This window comes from Myxine glutinosa, chromosome 7 (assembly GCF_964187855.1).
Source record: "Myxine glutinosa chromosome 7, kmMyxGlut1.1, whole genome shotgun sequence".
Classification (NCBI taxonomy): Eukaryota; Metazoa; Chordata; class Myxini; order Myxiniformes; family Myxinidae; genus Myxine; species Myxine glutinosa.
The window spans coordinates 85,823,409-85,845,670 of record NC_136267.1 but is presented as its reverse complement, the minus strand read 5'-3'; the positions used below and the strand labels follow the sequence as shown (position 1 = coordinate 85,845,670).

At 43.9% G+C, this 22,262-nt stretch overlaps 2 protein-coding genes across 3 annotated transcripts in view; one reads left to right on the top strand and one right to left on the bottom strand.

The window, feature by feature from the left end:
- The window catches only part of LOC137431378 (retinoic acid receptor beta), a 51,791-nt gene extending 50,920 nt beyond the window's left edge, over positions 1–871 (top strand). Inside the window, 1 exon segment of the mRNA XM_068122638.2 lies at positions 73–871. Coding sequence (XP_067978739.2) covers positions 73–305 — 233 coding nt within the window. The 3' untranslated portion in view covers positions 306–871.
- A 42-nt stretch (positions 872–913) lies between these two features.
- LOC137413006 (DNA topoisomerase 2-alpha) overlaps positions 914–22,262 on the bottom strand; it is a 97,432-nt gene continuing 76,083 nt past the window's right edge. Inside the window, exons 29-39 of one of the 2 annotated variants that reach the window (XM_078781948.1) lie at positions 20,541–20,729; positions 19,980–20,073; positions 19,657–19,827; positions 11,746–11,914; positions 6,142–6,218; positions 5,868–6,024; positions 5,391–5,500; positions 3,272–3,385; positions 2,962–3,042; positions 1,291–1,373; positions 914–1,187 (exon numbers count right to left, since the gene is read on the bottom strand). In XM_078781948.1, coding sequence (XP_078638074.1) covers positions 1,080–1,187; positions 1,291–1,373; positions 2,962–3,042; positions 3,272–3,385; positions 5,391–5,500; positions 5,868–6,024; positions 6,142–6,218; positions 11,746–11,914; positions 19,657–19,827; positions 19,980–20,073; positions 20,541–20,729 — 1,353 coding nt within the window. In that variant the 3' untranslated portion in view covers positions 914–1,079. Of the gene's footprint in view, positions 1,188–1,290; positions 1,374–2,961; positions 3,045–3,271; positions 3,386–5,390; positions 5,501–5,867; positions 6,025–6,141; positions 6,219–11,745; positions 11,915–19,656; positions 19,828–19,979; positions 20,074–20,540; positions 20,730–22,262 lie in introns of those variants that run through there. The other variant, XR_010981593.2, reaches the window with a different exon arrangement.

The following is a 22,262-nucleotide window of genomic DNA, read 5'->3' as shown; positions in this document are numbered from 1 at the left end:
TATACGTACGTTTTATGTCGAGCTTCCTTCTTGGGACTGCAGTGCAGTAATTGGTCATTATTTTGATTACAGGGGCTGAACGAGTTATTACGCTCAAGATGGAGATCCCAGGTTCGATGCCTCCATTGATTCGGGAAATGCTGGAAAACTCAGACGGGCCAGAGCCAGGAGTAGTGGGGGATTCTGAAAAGTCAGCAAGCGGGGGCTGTGGTGCTGGAAAGGAGTCACCAGACTGCCGGAAGCCTGGTAGTTTGGCAGCTCCTACCATGCCAGTGGTGCAATCTGCGACCGTTATCAGTAACTGATGGTGGGACCGGCGCCGCAGCTCCCTCCGACACCGGGCCGACTCGGCCGGCTAGGAGAACTCAAAGGACTCATTTGTGAAGACCAAGAGACTGCTTGTGATGGACAATGGATGGGCGAGCACAGATTTGGCATCGCTCCACCCCCTCCTCTCCCCCATTCCCCTCCCCCGCAGTCAAGCGGTGGCTGGGTACATCGTTAAAGTAAACCTTATCAAACTAACTTTAAGCAATTCCTCCTGAAGTCACTTTACTTTTGTCAAAAATATCGTTTGAATCATCTTTTGTCGGGTGCACCCAAACGCTACAAGAATGGACTATTTCGGTGTTGTCAAGATGAGCATAGCGAGTGTTTTCCATCAAACCGTTTGCAGACCTCACTTTCCAGCTTTTTGCATGTTATGCTATAACTGCACTGTATCCTCAGCAAGTATTCCACACTTTTTGATACATTTGAAGGACGTTTGCATTCTGCTCTAATATCAGTGTAACCAGAGCAAAAACCAAGTAAATTGCTGTACTTTTTTTTTTTTAACAGCAAGTTGTTTTGAATACAAAAGAAGAATTCAGTTTGGATTTCATTCCATATAATAAGCTTCAGGAATAACAACTTGAAAAACGTTTTTTTATTTCAACATTGCCCAACTGCAAAAGGTGTAAGAGCTAAACCACAACATTTTTATACACTGAACGAAATTATATTTTCAGGATATTAAAAGAAAGTGAAGAATCAAGTTCAACAACGAAAGACAAGCGTCTCTAAAGCGGATAAAAGAATCATGTACATGAACTGTCATCATCATCGGAATCAAAGTACTTCATCTGCTTGCGTTTTCGGGCAGGACGAATCTCAGCAGAGGCCGCATCAGATTTCTGCAGGACGCACTGTACGAGGCGGCACTCGGTTACATTGCAATTGGTGCACAACGGCACGGGGTACACGCAGGTTATTTAAACAATAACTCTGGTTTCAATGCACAAAACGAACCTTTATACGAGGTGGTGAGGCTGAAAGGTCGAGGGAGTCGTCGCTGTCTGAACTCACATGCATCTTCCGCTTCCCTGCACCGGCTGCAATTAAAACATTACCCACACATGCGGTCACAGCGGAATACAAGGTACCGCTCGCTGATGGGCATCTCCACACTTCAAAATGAAACCAGCACAGAAATTAACACAAACATTTAAACCACTTTAGATGCAGACTAGGCCTGGGTGATAATAATGGAACCAGAACAGCACTCTTCGACATCGCCATGTATGCCTTCGTCCACATGATTACACATATTTGTACCAAGTTTGATTTAAATTCCTATAGCTGTACTCGAGTATCAAATTTTTACCTGACTTGACACTGACGCCAAAATCTAACGAGTTTATTGTACTAAGTTTGTTCAAAATCCAATCACTGGTTCACAAATTAACGCAGTAACAGAATTTTTACCCAATGGGACTTCTGACCTCTTGATCCTATAATGTAAACAGTTCATATTTACATCATAATATATATTTATACCAAGTTTGGTTAAAATCCTATCACTTTCACAAGTTGGCACAGTAACAATTTTTTATCCAACGGGACCTTTGACCTCTTGACACCATAATGTAATCAGTTAATCTTTACATCATTATACAAAATAGTACCAAGTTTGACTTAGATCAGCTTTTCTTAAGTTATCTCGGTAACAAAAACAAACATATCACAGAAGGACAGACGCCTGGGCAGACAACCCAAAAACATAATGCCTCCGGTGACTTCACTTCGTTTGACAAGTGCCAAGACGAGCAGAGCAGTTGATACAGAATGCCTCACTTGGCAAGCGATAGAAAGCTGCTTGCTAACGGTACACACCAAGCAAGCCACTTCATAGTTGGGACATTAGTGAAAAAAAGTCCACCCTCCATCCTAGTATTGGCATTTCCCATCTGCTGTTCCCTATGTTTCTTGTGTCCTCCTAGCTAGCTCTTCCACAAGCCTAGACCTTGTGTATGAAAAAGTCATATGACTATCTGACATTTAAAATAACACCTTTGATGTGGAACCTCATAAGTAATAAATGCCAAGCAATCCCATGTTGAGACAAAAATGGGATAAATAAATGAAACACGACACTGTGTTGTCCTGTCCGTTCGATGAGAACGGTGAGAGGAGACGAATGAGATGACCTGCTTGTCCTCATCCTCAGTGTCAAAACTTCGCACACAGACAAAACACAAACGGATCACCAAAATCTACACCAAAAGCCTTTTTTGACACCTTGGGGAGTTGGTTGTTTGTTATGATCTTGATTGCTTAATGGTATACCATTTAAATTACATCTTGGGGAATATGTATTACAAATAATATCAAAACTTGAAAGCACAATAACCCTCCCATCGGGATTATAGGCGAGGCCTAGTTGCTTTAAAAATGGTATCAATTTATCTGGGGTAGGTCGAGAGTGTTTGTTGAGACTTCAGTCCTCCCCATAACATTTGCCTTTGTGACCGACTCATTTAATGACCACTGCGGTGTAATTTGTAACAGCATTTGATTGTTCAAATTAATATTTACTTGGCCAACAGCATTTTAAACTTTTTTTTCAAGAATCAGCTTGACAGATGACTGAGGATCTCTATCTAACGTGACACTAGTAACAAAAGATTCATCTCAACTCACCACTAGCCTTTGCGGATGTCGTTTTGCCTTTGCTCTTAGTCAAGGCACTCATGATGCTCGGCTGTTTGGAATCTTTAATGTCTGTAGGGTAAAACAAAGCTCATTTTGGTGAATCGGGGCACTTTGGGTTACTACTTTGATTGGGTGAATATAATAAGACCTCTATGTGCATGAAGGAAATGTCTACAAAAATGTGCTTGTACCATAAACATCCATCATGTCGTCATTACTACTTCGCTAACAATGGCAAAGCAAACAACGTAGGACCCGATCCAGGCCTACCCTGCTAACGTCATCTCACATCTCGTACCTTTTTTGGCTGCCACAGACGTTTTCTTTTCACTTGTGGCTGCCCGAGACTTCTTTGCAGGTTTCTGCAAGGCTGGAAAGTCCTCTTCATCACTGTCCACTACATGAGCGTGAGCTGTAGCACACAATGGACTTCCAGCATCAAAACCCACAAACATGGTTCAGATGCTGCAATTTTGTCGTATTTACACAGTCAGTTTAAAGATTGTGTCACTTTCTCTTCAGAATACATATTGTGAACAATGGACCTCCAAATAGGGGGGAAATCAAATACATAAATTAAACAGAAAAATAAGTAAATACAAATAAGTAAATAAGCAAGGAAACCATTGGAGCGAGTTTTAATGATCAGGACTGGTGTGGATAGCCTGCTTGAAATCAAAGCATAGTTTCAAAAGTTGAATTTGAGAGTATTTCCAACGTGCAGGTAAGAGGTGCTGTAGTTCTGCCAACACCACACTATTATAGAAGTTAAAAACTTTCACCACAACAGCCATATGACAAGATGAACCAACGAAGCTTGTTGGATCATGCTCATGATGCTGGGAATCCAGGTTCATAATCACATATCTATTGTGTTGACTTATGCATTGTACCCATTGGTGCCATGAATTGAGGATTTATCAGGGTACTTTAATATTCATTACATCAATCAGACTCAAAATGGAACTAAAGAGATCTAAAAATAATGATAGCTGAGAAATGCAAAAAAATAATTTCCCAAATAATACTGTGAACAACACTGGGAAGATTTTAAAAATAAATTATCTGAATTTGCCCTGATGCACTGTACTAAATTTGGAATGGATCGCTCAGGTAGTTGTGGAGAATATGTTTTAGTGAAAATAAGGGTTTCGGGGAGAGGGCCCGTGGCCTCCTTTCCAGGATAGAAACGACCATGAGGAGCACAACTTAATGTTAGTGCAGGGCATGGTCCGGATGCCTTGTAGGAGTTTGGTCTGGTGGTTTCTGATAAGATTTTTGAATGAAATACCAATATTTGGAGCAAAACCCCCTAAAACCACCGCATAGGGGGCACATCCAGATGAGGAGCATAACCCCCATGAGACCTTACTGTCCTGATGCATCAACACAAATTTAGTCCATATCAGGCGGGTAGTTTGCGAGAACACGTTTTTGTCAAATATTGACGTACGTACCGACGGACGGCTTGACACCCGGACACCCGGACTCACTGAGGTTATTTCAGAGAAATACACCGAAACAACCTAAAACCCATGAGATGGGGAAGTACCTTCCAGGTTGACAATCATCATCATCATAGTTTTAAGGCTGTTTCCATGCTTGTATGTGTAAAGCCATGGTCCCATAGAGCCTGCGTTGGTATACGATGGTAGGATCGTGGAGCCCATCCTGCGTCGACGTACGATTTTGTGGCCATCGTAGGTTGGAAAATCATCTTTTGAAATGTTCAAAAGATGGTCTACGATGGTCCACGATCCTACAATCGTAGACCGTCGTACGACACGTACGATATCGTACGCCAATCCTGCGAGGATGATCCTGCGTCCTCATAGCTACTTTGGGGGTAGCTACTTTGGGGGTATATAAACCCCAGCCATCAGCCATCACTTCATCATCATCAGTTCATGTCGACTTGTTCAGAGTGATTGTGGGCCATCGTATACCAACGCAGGCTCTATGGGACCGTGGCTTTAGCCGTGATTCACCTAATGGCCGCTTTGCCAAAAGGCATGTTTTTTTTGTGGCCGGATGCCCTTCCTGACGCCACCACAGAATCAGCTGTGGACCTAGCCTTTGTCTAAAGAGACGTACCCTACAAGGCAGCAGGGGGATTTGCAATCAGTTTCCTTCTAGGTAGACTGCCTTCCAAGGATAAAGAGCTCCACCTACCTTGGTTGGATTGGTGAGTGTCACAGCAAGTCCTCACAATGGAGGGCCGTGCACACTTCACCTGTATGGTACCAACCTACTCCGAGGTTGAATAATAAGACCTTTTAACAAAATAACAATCAGTGTTTAAAATGAAAAATATCCAATTGCATAAGCAATCTGTGTGATTACAGCAATAAACGCCACCTTTTCAAAATGCAACTCACAGGGTGCTGAAACTGAGGCCTTCTTCGGAGGGACCTTACCTTTGGCAGTGGCCTTCATCGGAGGGACCTTATCTTTGGCAGTGGTCTTTTTGGCAGTGGTCTTCTTGGCAGCGACACTGTGTGGTTTGACAGCCGGATCTGCTCTCTTCCTGTGGTTGTGGAAGATTGAAGTATCACAATTTACAGGCAGCATGAATAGTTTGACATTTTGGTAAATTAGGGCTTGCCCGTTTAGCATTTTCAACTGAAGTGGTGGCTCAAAGTTTGGGTTAGCAAGGTTCAAATTCCAGACACCGTATTGGATTTGTCCATCGTCTGCTGTTATTGTAATTCACATCACAAAATGAATTTGTCCATGTGGTGGACAAGCTCCACCATGAATCTTGTATCACTGCTTTAAAATAAACAAGAACATTAGTTAGCCCAAATTTGCAACTTAGCAAAACCCACTCGCTGCTTATCATGGTCCCTTACTCGGAAAAGGGTTGCGCACAAAACCCAACAAAAGCCACTCACGTCTTTGAGGGCTTCTGAATCTCAGCAAAAAAATCAGAACCACTGTCTGAAGCCGGACGCTTCAATGGAAGTGCATCGTCAGAACCGGATCCAGAGGATGGCATCATGTCGCCATCTGACTCTTCTTCCTTCTGCAAATGCTTCTTCGCTTGTGCTTCTAGCAAAAAAAAATAAAAAAATCGCAAGGCAATGCTCGGCACGTTCCGTACATATTTATGGTTAAATTTGGGGTGAGTGAAAAAGGAGGCCTGTTTCATTCAAAACCAATCTGCACCTGTTGTGCTGCCATGTGGAGCTGCCTTTGGCTTAACAGCAGCACCAGCAGTCTCCTTGGACTTGGTCGCTTTCACCCTGGAATACAGAATGCATTGCATGTTCGAGGAGACAGCGTGACAGCATATGCTGGAAAACAAGATCCTCAAATACACTCAATCATAAAATTTGTTATCAACCACCTTCCCCCCCCCCCCCCCCCCCAACAAACCCTTGGCAATGTTAATGTACGTTATTAATAATGAACTAGCCCCATGGGGGCTGATGGCCATTTCCCCACGGTTTCTGAGATAATTATCTGAATTTGAGACAAACGCTCCTTTTCAGCCTTTTATAGGGGGAGGATCCAAATGGGGAGCACAACCCACGAGACCTTACTGTTCTGATGTATTGTACAATATTTGGTCCATATCGGTCATGCAGTTTGTGAGCAAAATGTTTGAGTTAATATGAGGGGATAAGGCGAGGGAGCCTGTGGCAAGGGAGATACGGCCATGGGGAGCACAAATTAAGGTTAGGGCATGGACACAATGCCTCGTGGTGAGTTTGGTCTGGATATGTCTGGCGGTTTCTGAGATTTTAAAATAAAATTCCAATATTTGGTGCAACACCCCCATTTAGAGGCCGCATCCAGATGAGAAGCACAACCCGATGAGACCTTGCTGTCCTGTTGCAGCGTACCAAATTGGGTCCATAATCGGTTGGGTAGTTCATGAGAAGATGTTTTAGTCATACGGACGGCCAGAACCCTCTCTATGTAGTTATTTCAGAGAAATACGAGCGTGAAAACAACCACGACATAATGACAACAAGAAAGAGCAATCAGAGATTGCAGACCCATGCCAAGATGTGTTTAGTGATTAAGGTTTTTGTGTTAAAACAAATATGGTGGCCAAACCACGTGACAGATGATGTCATCAATGTATTTTTTTCTCCACCAATTTATCCATAGATGATGCTCAATAAATTTCATCTTGATCGGATGAAGTTTTATACTTGTTGAATTACTACGTCATAATGGAGGTACCGATGACACCATCAGTAACATGTTATTCCCCATGGAAAGTTCTTTACAATGAGCCATGCATCAAACTTTTTCGATGTAGCGCTTTCGGAGAATGGTGAAACTTGTGTCAGTCGCACCAATATTTGCCAAGAAAATGAATTTAAAAGGGAATAAACTCACAAAGTCCCACGAAAATCATATGGAATAATAATAATAATCTGAACAAAAACAATAGGCATCCATCCTGGAAGGATTGGATCCACAGACTGCGTATTTCCGAGCTGTCTCTCTCAATGGCATAGATTCTGGTACCATCCGACAGTTTTACTTGGCACAGCATTCTGAACAACAACAACAACAACAGGCAATATTAAGGCCATTTTCCCTGCCAGAGCGGGGGTTAGCCTTGCGGTCCCCATGACGATCCTCTCCATTTTGCCCTATTTTCTGCATCTCCCCTTGTTAACCCCCTTGCCTGCATTTCTTCTTCCACCATCTTTAGCCAAGTCTTTCTCGGTCTTCCCCATCCTCGACTTCCTTCTACATTCATTTCCATCACTCTTCTCAACCAGTCACTTTCATCCTTCCTCAACACATGACCAAACCATCTCAACCTGTTTCTCTTCACAGCATCCATCACAAGCTCTATTCCCATCATCTTTCGCAATTCATCATTTGTCTTCCTCTCTCTCAACGATACTCCACACATCCACCGAACCATTGGCATTTCCACCCTTTGTTGCTGCTCTACCTTCATTACCCATGTCTCGCTCCCATAAATCATAACACTTCTCACACATGCAGCATACACATTTCCCTTCAGCTTCATCGACACTCCCCTCCTCGTCAGCACGCCACTCAGTTCACGAAACTTCTTTCATGCACATCTCACTCCAGCAACCGTTGCCGAGTCTGATCCACCTTCTCCATTCAGCATGTCTCCTAGGTAGCAAAATGTTTTCACACCTTTCAGCTTCACGCCGTCTCCAAGATCCAACTAAACATTTCCTCCATCTGCAGCTCCCTCTGTGCACACCTTACACTTGAATGTAGCTGCCACACTGGTTAATGACCCTCTCAAACCTCTACATTTTTGATGAACCCACTCAGCGCACATTGTACATTGAATGGAGTTCACTCCGACACATTCCTGCACACAGCACACGGCCACTTCCCAGTTGTTTCCACCTCACCACATGCTTTACCACTTGTAATCACCTTCGTCTTTCCGATATTCACCTTCAGACCTTTTGTCTCCATACATTCCTTCCACTTGTTCATCTTCTCCTTCAATCCATCCATACTTTCTGCAATCAACACCAGATCATCTGCATACAACTCCCACGGTAAACCCTCCTTTACGTTCCAAGCCAGCACCTCCATCACAGCTACAAATAGTAGTGGACTTAGTACCAACCCCTGATGCACTCCCACCTTCACCTCATACTCACCACTGTTCCCGTCCTTGTCCTTACAGCTGTGTGCACTCTCTCGTACATTGCCATCACTATGATCAACCATTCCTCCACTCCTAACTTCCTCAAAGCCCATGTCACTACTTCGCGTGGAACCCTATCGAATGCTTTCTCCAGATCAACAAACCCAAGAAACAACTTCTTCCTCTTCTCCATGTACTTCTCCTGCAACTGCCTTATAATAAAAAATGTGTCTGTCGTTGCTCTTCCTGGCATAAACCCAAACCGCATTTCGTCGATCTTCACTTTCTTCCTTATCCTCCTCTCCAACACCCTTTCCAATACCTTCATTCCATGCTCCAATAACTTTATCGCTCGATACGAGCCACAGTCCAGAGGGTCACCTTTCTCCTTGAATAGAGGAACGAGGGTACTCAGTTCCCAATCCACTGGAATGCCGCCTTCTTTCACCACCAGATTACAGATCTCTGTCATTCTCTTCACACCCCAACTTCCTGCTGCTTTCAACATATCTCCCACAACTCCCGTCGGCCCTCCCGCTTTTCTACTCTTCATTACCTTTTTTGCTTCCTCAACTTCCTTCTCAGTTATCTGCTCTGCCGGTCCTAAAACTGGGTTACTCTCTATGTTGCCATCCCATTCATTCTCTGCATTTCCATATATCTCTTCCATCTTCCTTTAATTCCATCTGGGTCCACAACGATTTGTCCCACTTCATCCTTCAAGCAACTCACCCCCCATCACATCACACCTCTTTTGCTATCTGCTTTGCAATCCTGAATACCGCTCTCTGACCCTCTTCCGAATCCAAGCGTTCTCCGAAGACTTTCCTACATGCCTCCTGCCGTATCGAGCAATAAAGTTTGCTACCTTTCTTTGCAGCCTTCTTGGCTGCCTTATAACTTTCATGTTCTGCCTTTTCTGCCCCCGTAAACCTCGCCTTCTGCCACTCCTTGAACTTCTTCCTCTTCCCCTCAATCCTCTTTCCAACTTCATCATCCCACCACCATGTTTCCGAGTGCCTCGGTGGTCCTTTTGTCCATCCACATACCTCACCAACGGCCTTTCATTGTCAATCTTTCATTGACATCCAACCACTTTCAAGCTCAACCACATCATCCTCTCTTTTAATGCCTCCCTCACTGTCACCTCTTTCAACCTCCACACCTTCATTCTCGGTTGGTACTTCACCCGCCGAGCTCTCCTCAACATTGGCACAGCATTCTTTGCTATCGTAATTTTAATAGCTTGAAAGGATTCCCCAAAAAGTACGCAAACTTTTCCGCCACAAGAAATTCAATAACAGTCCATTGTTTAAAACGCTCATCCACCACACAGCGCCAATTTGACGACACCCTACGCATGCGCTAGAAAACGTATTGTTCCGCGGCGCTGCAGTAGTAAGCAGGACATTCAAAATTAACCACAGAATACGTTGGACATTTCCTGCTGATTTTGACTGAAGCATAGAAAGTGTTGCAAAACTTTTTACGTTTTACAATATATATATATATATTGTTATGTGTATGGGGTAGGTTAGGAGAATATAGTAGAACCACCTTTAGAGGCCATTTTTCCCCGCAGAGCAGGGGTTGGCCTTTTTCGGGCACCATGGTCCCCTTTTTGAAGCAATACTTAGAGTAGGAAAGGTAGAATTGTATAGAAATACTTTGAACCGTGTGACGCATTGGGGCATTTTGATGTGCCAAGTCGGGAAAATGTAGCTTAAGGTTGTGTTTAAATGTTCATCACACGAGGGATGATGACGTGTTAATTAGTAATAGGGTTTTAGGCTCGTTTCCCCTGTGCGTGAAACGCTCTGTGGTCATTCCTAACATTTGAGCCGGCTAAGTTAAGACCGCCCCTATGGACATGGAAGGCAAGAAACCGCCCAGGAAAGGCGGAGCGACAGTGGTGCGGTTGGCGAGGGAACAGGGCCGGCAGGCCACACCTCCCGAGTGATGCGGCCAGACAACATGGGCAAGCTCGAAGAAGAAGTGGAGTTTTTGGTTCAAGGAGGTGGAGGAGAGCGCAGGCGGCAGAAAAAGAGGGCATTTTGTTTTTTGAGAACGTTTTTGTTGTGACCATGCTTCCCTTTACTTAAAATGAGGATTTTATTATCACCCGAGGGATTGTGGAACTTACAGCCCTGAGGAAAAGAGGGCCGGCTTCCCTGCTCCCCTAAATCCCGGGTGTCTGACGCGCAGCGTTGCTGCCATTTTGCCGGCAGCCCGCTTCTTGGCTCCGGCGCTTTGTGGCTGCAGCACAACAGGATCCATCTTGGCCCAGCTAAGTGCCAGACAGTGAACGTTAATTTTCTTGCCTCTCCCTGCGTGCTTGTTTGTAACTGAGTGGAGGTTCCTCAAGTTAGCGTTTTACCTCAGCTATATTTTCGTGTTTTCATATAAATAATTATTGTTGCATTTTTGTTGTCGCGTTTCGGAATAAACCCGTGTGTTTTGTGAGAATAAGCCTTCCTTCGTGCCTCTTCCCTTTCACACAGGTCAGTAACCGCCACAACTGGAGATCGCCTCGGGAGTTAAGGCTGGTTCGGCCCATCCTTACAGGTTGGTGTTCACGAGCTACGGACGCGACAATATAAATACATGACTCACAATAAGTTAGGGATATGGGCAGGTTCTTCGGTGTGGTTGATTTTGTGTATTAATTATGTTGAAAAAAGTTGTTGGTCCCAATTCTATGGTTATTAATGTGTAAAAAAACACAGCATTCTTGATTTCAATACCATAACCCTAACCCCTATATAAAAAATAAATAAATAAACCCACTCCCACAATATCCCTAACTTATTGTGAGTAGTGTATGTATATATGTGTATGTGTGTGTGTATGTGTATGTATGTGTGCACACACACACACACACACACACTTAAAAAGATAAAGAAACAATAAAAACATTTTTAAAAATGCAAATCGATAGAGATGTTACTCCAAAAAGTATGGAAACAAGTTAGGGATGATCATAATAAATGATCATGTGAAACCATCCTTGCATCTTTGTGAATAACGATTGTCCCTAGAAAAGACAAAGTTGAAAAAAAATAAAAAAAATAAAAAAACACGAAAAATTATAATGAGATACAACCAACACTTTACCACAACATGGGTGTCAAAGTAAAAACCAAAGCATCTTATTTGCTCACTTGGTCGTCACTTTCAGAGACTGCAATTCAGAGGAGCTCTCGTCTGAGTTCCCATCATCTTCAGCCACAGATTCATCACCAACATGGAATTCCTCATCCCCTCGCTTCTTGTCGTCGTCGTCGTCTTCATTTTCCTCCTCACTGTCATCCACGTTGTACTTCATTGATACTGTGGGTGGAACAAACCAACCCCAAAGGGAAAATAGTAGTGGCCATACTCGTCAATGACAGATGATGGGATGGGAGCGCCATAGAACAACAATCCCACGACGAACGGACAAAATGAAAACAGCGGTCTCATGCGGGTTGGGCTTGAAATTCCACCCATTAGAAGGCCATGTCATGCAGCATGGTGAATGCTATGACAAAAGTCGACTTTTGACTGGGTCGAAAGTAATAAAATAAAATAAAAATTGCAGTAAATTTAGATAGTTTTCGGCCATGGAAACCCGACAATCCGACAGACAGATAAAAATCGCAGTAAATTTAGATAGTGTCGGTACAATTGTATGATATAAGTAGTCCAGGAGCCAGAATCTGCTCAAAATGGTTTCGTGCAACACCCACTACACAGGTGGTTTGTCACCCAGGTGATTGGGGAACATCTATGGAACAAATCCAGCCCTGATGTACAGTTGAATTGTGGCAGCAACAATAAATGGCAGCCACTTTTCTATGAGGGGGGTGGTGTCCGAGGTGTAAATCTGAGATTTTGACGGATTTCATTTATTTATTTATTCGCTTAGCCCCGACAGGCAAGATACATCCAATTTTGTTGTGAAAGTTTCATTCATGAGTATGAGACATCTACAGACTTGGCATTCAATATGGAATTATTTTTTTGAGGGGGTGAACTTACTTTTCAAGATGTCTTAGAACCAAAAGTTCATTGGAATTATGTTGAAATTATTCTAGATTTTGTTAATGTGACCTTTAAAAGAAACAAAAACCACATTTGACATTTCGAAACAAATAAATTGATCCTTGAAAGTGATGTAAACTGATATCGAACTCAATTCATGGACAGTACTGTGTTAAACTTCTGTACGTTTTCCAGAAGTATCTCTTTATTTTGCACATTAGCCAAAACATTTTTTAACAAAAACAAAAGTTAAATTACGCCTGGGATTACGGACAGTAAAATTACAGTTCAGTACTTCGTGTAACCCCCAGGAGCATTCAGGAGAGCACATACAGGTTGAGGCATGCTGTTCACGAGATTGGACAGGAATCGCTTGCCATGCAGTGACAATAGCCTGCTGCAATTCACGCACAGAGGTCGGCTGCTGGTCCAAGTGGTCGATTTGACGCGTTAATTCTGCCCACAAGTTCTCTATCGGATTCATATCCGGGGACATGGCAGGCCACTCCACATGCTTTACACCACGGTCAGCAAGAAAGTGTTGGATCATGCGAGCATGATGAGGCCGTGCATTGTCATCTTGGAAGACAAAGTTTCCTCGAAAGGCTGCACGAGCAAATGGAAGCAATGTTTCTTCCAGAATGGCCCTGTACTTGAACTGGTTCAGGTTTCCATTCAGAACAACCAGGTCAGTTTTGCCCCCTGCATGAAAAGCAGCCCAAACGGTCACCCCACCACCTCCAGCTTGGACTCTTGGCACTATACAATCTTTGTTGTAGGCTTCATGCACTTGTCTGCGCACTCGGACGCGGCCATCTTGACGATAGACCAGAAATCTAGACTCGTCACTGAAGATCACTTGATTCCAGTGTCCTGGCTGCCATTGACGGTGCTCTCTGGCCCACTGCAATCGGCGCTGGCGGTATTGTCTGGTCAGGCGTGGCTTTCTCAGGGGACGCCTGGCACGATAGCCTGCTTGAATCAGTCGTTGGTTGACTAGCCTTCTGGATACAGGCACATTTGTCAGTTGCTGCCACTCAGCCCTAAGCCGATTAGCTGACCTGGTACGGCCATTGCGGAATAACCGGTGCAGCTGGCGATCATCCCTCCTTGTGGTTCTGCGGGGACGTCCTGGCCTCGGTATTGGAGTAGGGACACCCCTCTGAGCATTTCGTTTCAGGATCTTTGACACCTGACTTTGAGTGATGCCATACTGCCGAGCAATAGCACGCTGTTTCATGCCGTAATTTTGTAAAGCCACCACTCCATGACAAACAGCATTGTCGAGTTGACGGACCATCTCCAGAGGAAGCGGCAATAACTTTTGGAGACGTGCAGCAGTTGTTTTCCACTAATACAGAACGCAACAACCCTTGTATACCCGACTGTGAAGCCAATCATCAAATGCACCTGTCCGTACATTTTGCCACGCCACCTGTGATATAATCCTGTTGTTGACTTCTTGCTGCGACAGACAATCAGTGACATGGTTCTTTTAACATAAATCACCAAAGTGTAAAAGAAACTCACCAGATTGATATACTGAGTTAAGAAAGTAAACCCAAGTCAAGAAAAAAAATATATTCCATATTAAATGCCAAGTCTGTATATGTGTATGTTATAAAATAGTTTTATATTTCGCATGTCATAGCTGTTCATATAATTATGCAAAAATAATATCGCCTAATTCGAGGAATTCCCGAAATTTCCAAATATTTTGCTATCAAAACATTTTACACAGTTGTCTATGCGTTGAAATAGTATCGATGTGATGAAATATCATATTGTTGCAACATGAAACTGCACTTTGTATTTTGCAGTTGTCTGAATAAGAAGCAAGGAACATAACAACCTAAGCATGGCGAGCGAGAGTAGTGCAGAGGAATCTTTCCCGCTTCTACCACAAAAACGCATGAAACTAATCGATTGGAAAAAATGCATCATCTGCCAAACAAGCAGAGCTTCAGATTTAAGGAAAGCAGGTGATGAAGGAATTGCAAAAGTTTGTATCAGCTGCAAAATACAGACGTGATGAAACCTACCAACGTCTCGAGACTTCTATTGAAACGTTGCACACTATGGAAACTGTTTGGCATCGTGCATGTTACCAGTCGTACACAAGCTCACACAATGTACCATGGAAAGAGCAAGGTACTGTACAATATTACAACGTTTGATGCGTGTACCGCAATACAGCAATCAGCATATGTAAAGGGAGACGACGACATGCTTACGAAGATAGGTGGCATTGACCTGATAGCTGCTGAGGCTAAATACCACAACCCATGTAAAGCTCAGTATACAAGCAAAGCGAACCTCAAGTACCATGCATACAAGGAAGAGAAGCACACAGAAGATGTCTATTCAGATGCCTTTACTAAGCTCAGGTCCTCGGTTGAAGTAGACATCCAGCGAGGAAAGGCTTATGAGCTCACCAGCCTTCTTGCAAAGTACAAGACTATTCTGACAGGTATGGATGTTAAAACAGCAGATAGCTATACCAGCCAGACTCAAGCTAAGGCTCCAGAATCACTTCAAGGACAGTGTGGTTTTTCATCAACAGCAGGATCGAAGCAAATCCCAATTGGTATACTCCAGCAAGATCTCTCTATGTGAAGTTATCAACGCCGCTCATTTGAAAGAGAGACAAACTGCAACTACTGATACAGCATACGTTACCCATAACGATGCAGACGCTGGGCCGATGAGCACCATTTACCATGCTGCTCAGATCATCAGGACCGATTTGAAGGACTGTGCAGGAATCCAAATTTGCCCATTGAGTCTTCATGATCTAAATCTGAGGATGTCCAAGGACATGCTACCAGAAAGTCTATATAACTTCCTGCGCTGTGTCATCTGCAAGGAATCAGCTACACCACCATACACTGAGGATAACCCTAATGCAGCAGATGAACGTCATGTTATAATGCTTGGCCAAGATATTGTACACAGCGCTTTACATGGCAGAGTAAAAACACCCACGCATGTAAGTCTAACCATGTCAGTATGCCACCTGACTGGTTCGAAGCAAGTCATCAACATACTCAACCGCATGGGCCACTGTTCATCTTATGAAGAAGTTGAAGCAGTCGATACCAGCCTAGCTATGGAAGTTGTTGCCAAGTCCAATCTTCTGGATGTTGTCACCCCATCAAACATCTGGCCAGGTGTGTTCATACAAGCAGCTGCTGACAACAATGATATAAATGAAGAAACGTTAGATGGTCAGCACACAACCCATGCCACAACTCTTGTGTTGTATCAGCAGGGACAGTTTGGTCCACAACCACAGAGGAAGTCAAATGCAGACCACTCAGGAAAACGACACACATTAGATAACCCAGCAGCATGCCAAGCTATGCTGGAATGCAGTACCTATGGGGAAAAAAACAGCAGTCACACAAGAGTGGTACACCAGTGGAAGTTACCTGGATGACAATGCCAGCAAAATGGATCTGGCATGGACATTGGTGCGTATGCTTCCAACCAACCTGTTCGAAGTTGAGCTCAGTCCCATGGACGCTGATCAACAGACAGTTCCAGGCTGGAGTGGGTTCAACACCATGGTATCTTGTGTGACACCATCCATACTGAAGTTGGTTACTGCCCCATGATCAATGGTTCATCCACCGGACCTAGTACCGTGTACACTGTGATGAAACAGGTACAGAAGATGATGTCCAGTCTGGGCCAAGAGTAGAGCGTCATAACGTTCGACTTGGCAATCTACATGAAAGCTAAAGAAATACAGTGGCGACACCCGATGAGTTTGATGACACAGTCATCAGAATGGGCGGGTTTCATGTCGCACTCAACTACATTGCAGTGATTGGGAAGTTGTTTGAGGATTCGGGACTGGCAGACCTTCTTGTTGAATCAGGCACCTATGGAAGTAACACGGCAGCAAACCTACTTAAGGGGAAATCTTACAACCATGGTGTTCGAGGTCATAAGCTGATCATGGAAGCCATGGTGAGGTTACAATGGGAGGAACAGTGCAAGTGGTTATCCCAACGACACGACGATACTGGTGTGGATGACGAAACTATCACCACACATATCCATGCTTGCAAGGATTCCTTAAACCTGAATGATGTGGGCAGTCTGCGTGAGAGTTGTCAGACAGTCTGTGATGATATGACAGATGTCCAAAACTTGATGTCACTCTTCAGAACGGCAGGTAAAGTGTGTAATATCTGGACACCTAAGTGTTGACATGATTTTGGTGTCATCTTCAACATCATTTCTTTCGATCTTCAATAGCGTACTGAAATCAAATGTTTTACTTACCTTGTATACCAATCCTAAATAAAATGTTGTTGTATCCTATCCTAGGGAAGACAGCGTCACAACTCGTCTCCTTCTGGGACACCTGCATCGAGATGGTGCAGTTGCTTCTTGAATTCATTCGTGCTGAGAGAGAAGGATGCTGGGAGTTACACTTGGCGACTGTAGCTCGGATGACTTCATACTTCTATTGCATGGACAGAACAAATTACTCACGATGGCTCCCCATATACCTTTGCGACATGCATCAACTACCAGAGAAGTTTCCTGGAGTACACAAAGAGTTCATGAAGGGCAACCACGCTGTATGTAGATCCAGCCAGCCATTTAGTCGTGTCTGGACTGACATGGCTCTGGAGCAGTCCATCAACCTTGACTCTAAGAAGAGAGGAGGGATTGGAGGTATCACCCTGAAGCAACAGGCCCTAGACAGATGGTTCTTGACAAGCCATGAGCGAGCAGCAATTACATCGGCAACAAAGGAGATGTGTGATATTCAAGACAGTGACAGGATCGGAACACACAAAGAAACTGGTGCGACCAGGCGAAAGAGAGACGAAGATGTCCAGAATCCCTACTGGAAGAGCTGAAAAAACAAAAATACAAAAAAAAAAAATCATCAATTTTGAGCTTTACGCTACCCCCTTAATAGAAAAGTGGCTGCCATTTATTGTTGCTGCCACAATTTAACTGTACATCAGGGCTGGATTTGTTCTACAGATGTATCCCAAGCACCCTGAAATGACAAACCAACTGTGTAGTGGGTGTTGCACGAAACTCATTTTCTCGGCCTCTCTTGAAAACTGGCTCCTGGACAAAAGTAACGATACCTATGAAACTTGGGACGATGCACGGATATAGGAAATGGAGCAAACGCGCTCGTATTACAAATTCAGTTGTTTACACTGGCTAAATGACCTCACGTTCAAAATCAAAGCCAGATGCACGATACGTCACAAATGTACCTATCACAAATATCTATCACAAATGATAGATATTTATGTGCAACTGTGACACGATTACAGGGATATTTTTAAAGGATGAAAATAATTTTGCTGCAGACATGGGATGTTTGTAGTGTTCTCTGTCGTACAACCAGGATTAGAACCACTTATAAGTTTTGGCTTCAACTTGAGGTTGAGAAATAAAAACGAAAAGAAAAAGAACCCTGTGACAATTCTTACAAACTCCAAAGTAGTAGAATCTTTAATAGCCTCCATGTGCACGTAAAAAGATGGCCTAATACAATGCCAATCTAATGACCTATTCCATATTGGTTTGGTTTGTATTTCTGGCACATTTTCCCACTCTAGATTGCTTTTCAGAGAAGGCCTCAAAACATGCCAAATTCATCTGCTCAGGGCTGGAGACATACACTACATGGCCAGAAGTATGTGGACACCCCTTCTAATTAGTGGATTTGGTTGTTTCAGCCACACCCATTGCTGACAGGTTTATATAATCAAGCACCGCCATGCAATCTCCACAGACAAACATTGGCAGTAGAATGGGCTGTACTGAAGAATTCAGTGACTTACAACGTGACACCGTCATAGGATGCGACCTTTCCAACAAGTCAGTTCATCAAATTTCTGCTCTGCTAGAGCTGCCCCGGTCAACTGTAAGTGCTGTTATTGTGAAGTGGAAACGTCTAGGAGCAACAACAGCTCAGCCGCGAAGTGGGAAGCCACACAAGCTCACAGACGGGACTGCCGAGTGCTGAAGCACGTAGCGCGTAAAAATTGTCTGTCCTCGGTTGCAACACTCACTACCGAGTTCCAAACTGCATCTGGAAGCAACGTCAGCACAACAACTGTTCATTGGGAGCTTCAGGAAATGGGTTTCCATGGCCGAGCAGCCTCACACAAACCTAAGATCACTATGCGCAATGCCAAGCGTCGGCTGGAGTGGTGTAAAGCTCACCGCCATTGGACTGGAGCAGTGAAAACGCGTTCTCTGGAGTGATGAATCACGCTTTATCATCTGGCAGTCCGACAGACGAATCTGGGTTTGGCGGATGCCAGGAGCACACGCTACCTGCCCGAATGCATAGTGCCAACTGTAAAGTTTGGTGGAGGCGGAATAATTGTCTGGGGCTGTTTTTCATGGTTCGGGCTAGGACCCTTGGTTCCAGTGAAAGGAAATATTAACGCTACAGCATACAATGACATTCTAGACCATTGTGTGCTTCCAACTTTGTGGCAACAGTTTGGGGAAGGCCCTTTCCTGTTTCAGCATGACAATGCCCCTGTGCACAAAGTGAAGTCCATAAAGAAATTGTTTGTCGAGATCGGTGTGGAAGAACTTGACTGGCCTGCACAGAGCCCTGACCTCAACCCCATCGAACACCTTTGGGATAAATTGTAATGCTGACTGCGAGCCAGGCCTAATTGCCCAACATCGGTGCCGGACCTCACTAATGCTCTTGTGGCTGAATGGAAGCAAATCACAGCAGCAATGTTCCAACATCTAGTGGAAGGCCTTCCCAGAAGAGTGGAGGCTGTTATAGCAGCAAAGAGGGGGGAGGGGGGGACCAACTCCATATTAATGCCCATGATTTTGGAATGAGATGTTCGACAAGCACATATGGGTGTCCACATACTTTTGGCCATGTAGTGTATTTGGCACGACGTGTTCGCACCGGACTGTGCCGTAGTCGTGCACCATGCCGGGTACAGATATACCCCCATAGAGTTAAAACTGGATTAGCAGTGACCCGAGTCATAAAGCAAATTATCCGGGCCGTCTGAAGGTCTCACCAGCTGCCCGTCGGGGCTTGTTTTCCCGAGGAGCTACATGGAATGACGTTTCAGATAGGTCACTGTCTGAGAACATGGGCATATCATCGTTGTCTGAGCCAGAGTCCAACCAAGGGCAGCTTTTTCGCACAGGTTTTACAGACAGCTTCTTGCTGGCCTTCTTCGGTTTCTCTGAAATGCACAATCACCCATTGTGACGAAAACCGACTTGAACAACCCCACACCTCGTAAATCCACATGACTACACAGGACTCTTTCATTCATTAAAACAAGCTGACAATGATAATTGCTACAGAAAACATGTTTTGAAAAAGGTGAAGTACCCTCATTCGTCTTTATCTTGAGGCGTTGAGCAGGTTTAACTGGATCAAGCCCTTCATTTTCGGGTGATGAATTTACGCCAAATTCATCTTCGCACTTTGAAAGACAAAAATCAATCAATACACAGATTTTTACAATCACATCATGAAAAAAATTCCAGTACGAGTCAATGATATCAACTCTTCACTCAAAAAAGGCTAACCGTATGAGGTGTACAAAGGGCTGAGAAAAGGGTTCAGAAATGGAATAATATTGTTGTGAGCAATTTGTACTGAAAAGCCATAACAAGCCCTAATGCCATTCCCGAAAAAATTTCTGGAAGAACATGGAGGAAACAGATGAGCAAGAGGTACGCGGCTTCCATGACACACGCCAAAGATGGAAAAGCACAATTCGTAATGCATACTGCCTAGCTGCTGACAAACTAATAAATAATTTGCCTCCTGGCTTTGCCGATACAAGACTGCCGAAAGAAAGTCGACTCAAAGGTGCATGGACACAAAAACTGTGCGTGGGAAACGATGGGTACAGTTACAGTGCCAGTTGTGGTCCCATATGCCCACCTTGATGGCCTTGGTTCTTTTTTTGATAGCCATTTCCTTCACGTCTCGGACACGAGGTATGACGCGCCGTCCATGAGGAGATGGGCAGATCTCCGTGAGCTGACCAGGACGACTTCTGCCCTTCGCGGCCAATTTAATTTTGCCCTTCTTTGGCATGGCATTGTCCTCAATCTCTTGAGCGTCCAAGCGCTGCCACACAAAGGAGGGTTCATTGCTTCGATCATCGAGTCTGATAAAGTAGTACATAAACAAAGACAAGCAATAGAGGAGGAGAGGAGTGCAGACAATGGGAGGGGGGGGGGGGAGGAGAGAGGGGGGCAAGAGGGAGGGGGTGGTCTGCACAGATGGAGAGAGATTGGAGAGGAGTGCAGATGGAGAGAGCTGAAAATTTGGCACAGTTGGTGTGTGTATATATACACAAAGAATTAAGTTAAGCACCCCCCCCGTTTTTTTACAACCTCGCACATTACAAGTTTGTTGTCGTCAAAACAGTGTAATATACCCATGATATTGCTATATTTTCTGGAGAAGTGATATTATGGTCACATAAAAACATAACAATCATGCCGTTTTCAATATTTTATTCTGAATATTTTAAGGTGAAACTTTTTGGGAATTTTAGGCATATTTTCACCTCAATTTAAGTATGGAGCTATAGGTCCATCACGGACAGTGTGGATGACGTTTATGTTTTCTAACGTACAGTCATTGTTCTGAGAAGACCTCTAGCGATCTTTGCGTCAATAACGTGTGTAGGACCCACGTGATCGGATCACTGACTCAACCAATCACTTTTTTTCACTTTGATCACTCAATTTCATCAATGGATAATTGCTAATGTCATACCAATCATTATTTGATCTCACATACCTTAGAATATATGCCAATGTATACATATACACAAAGAATATATATTAGGGGGTGCTTACCTTAATTCGTTGTGTAGGGGTGCTTAACTTAATTCTTTGTGTATATATATACAGTGCATTCAGAAAGTATTCAGACCCCTTCACTTTTTTCACATTTTGTTATGCTGCAGCCTTATGCTGAAATCGTTCAAATTCATTTTTTTTCCCTCTTCAATCTACACTCAATACCCCATAATGACAAAGAGAAAACAGGACTTTAGAAAGTTTTGCAAATTTATTAAAAATAAAAAACTGAAATATCACATTGACATAAGTATTCAAACCCTTTGCTATGACACTTGAAATTTAGCTCAGGTGCCTCCCATTTCCCTTGATAATCTTTGAGATGTTTCCACACCTTGATTGGAGTCCACCTGTGGTAAATTGGACATTTGGACATGATTTGGAAAGGCACACACCTGTCTATATAAGGTCTCACAGCTGACAATGCATATCAGAGCAAAAACCAAGCCTTGAGGTCGAAGGAACTGCCCTGCAGAGCTCAAAGACAGGATTGTGTCGAGGCACAGATCTGGGGAAGCCTACAAAAAAATTTCTGCTGCATCAAAGGTTCCCAAGAGCACAGTGGCCTCCATAATTCTTAAATGGAAGAAGTTTGGAACAACCAGGACTTTTCCTAGAGCTGGCCGCCCGGCCAAACTGAGCAATCGGGGGAGAAGGGCCTTGGTAAGAGAGGTGACCAAGAACCCGATGGTCACTCTGGCTGAGCTCCAGAGATCCTGTGTGGAGATGGGAGAAACTTCCAGAAGGACAACCATCACTGCAACACTCCACCGATCTGGGCTTTATGGCA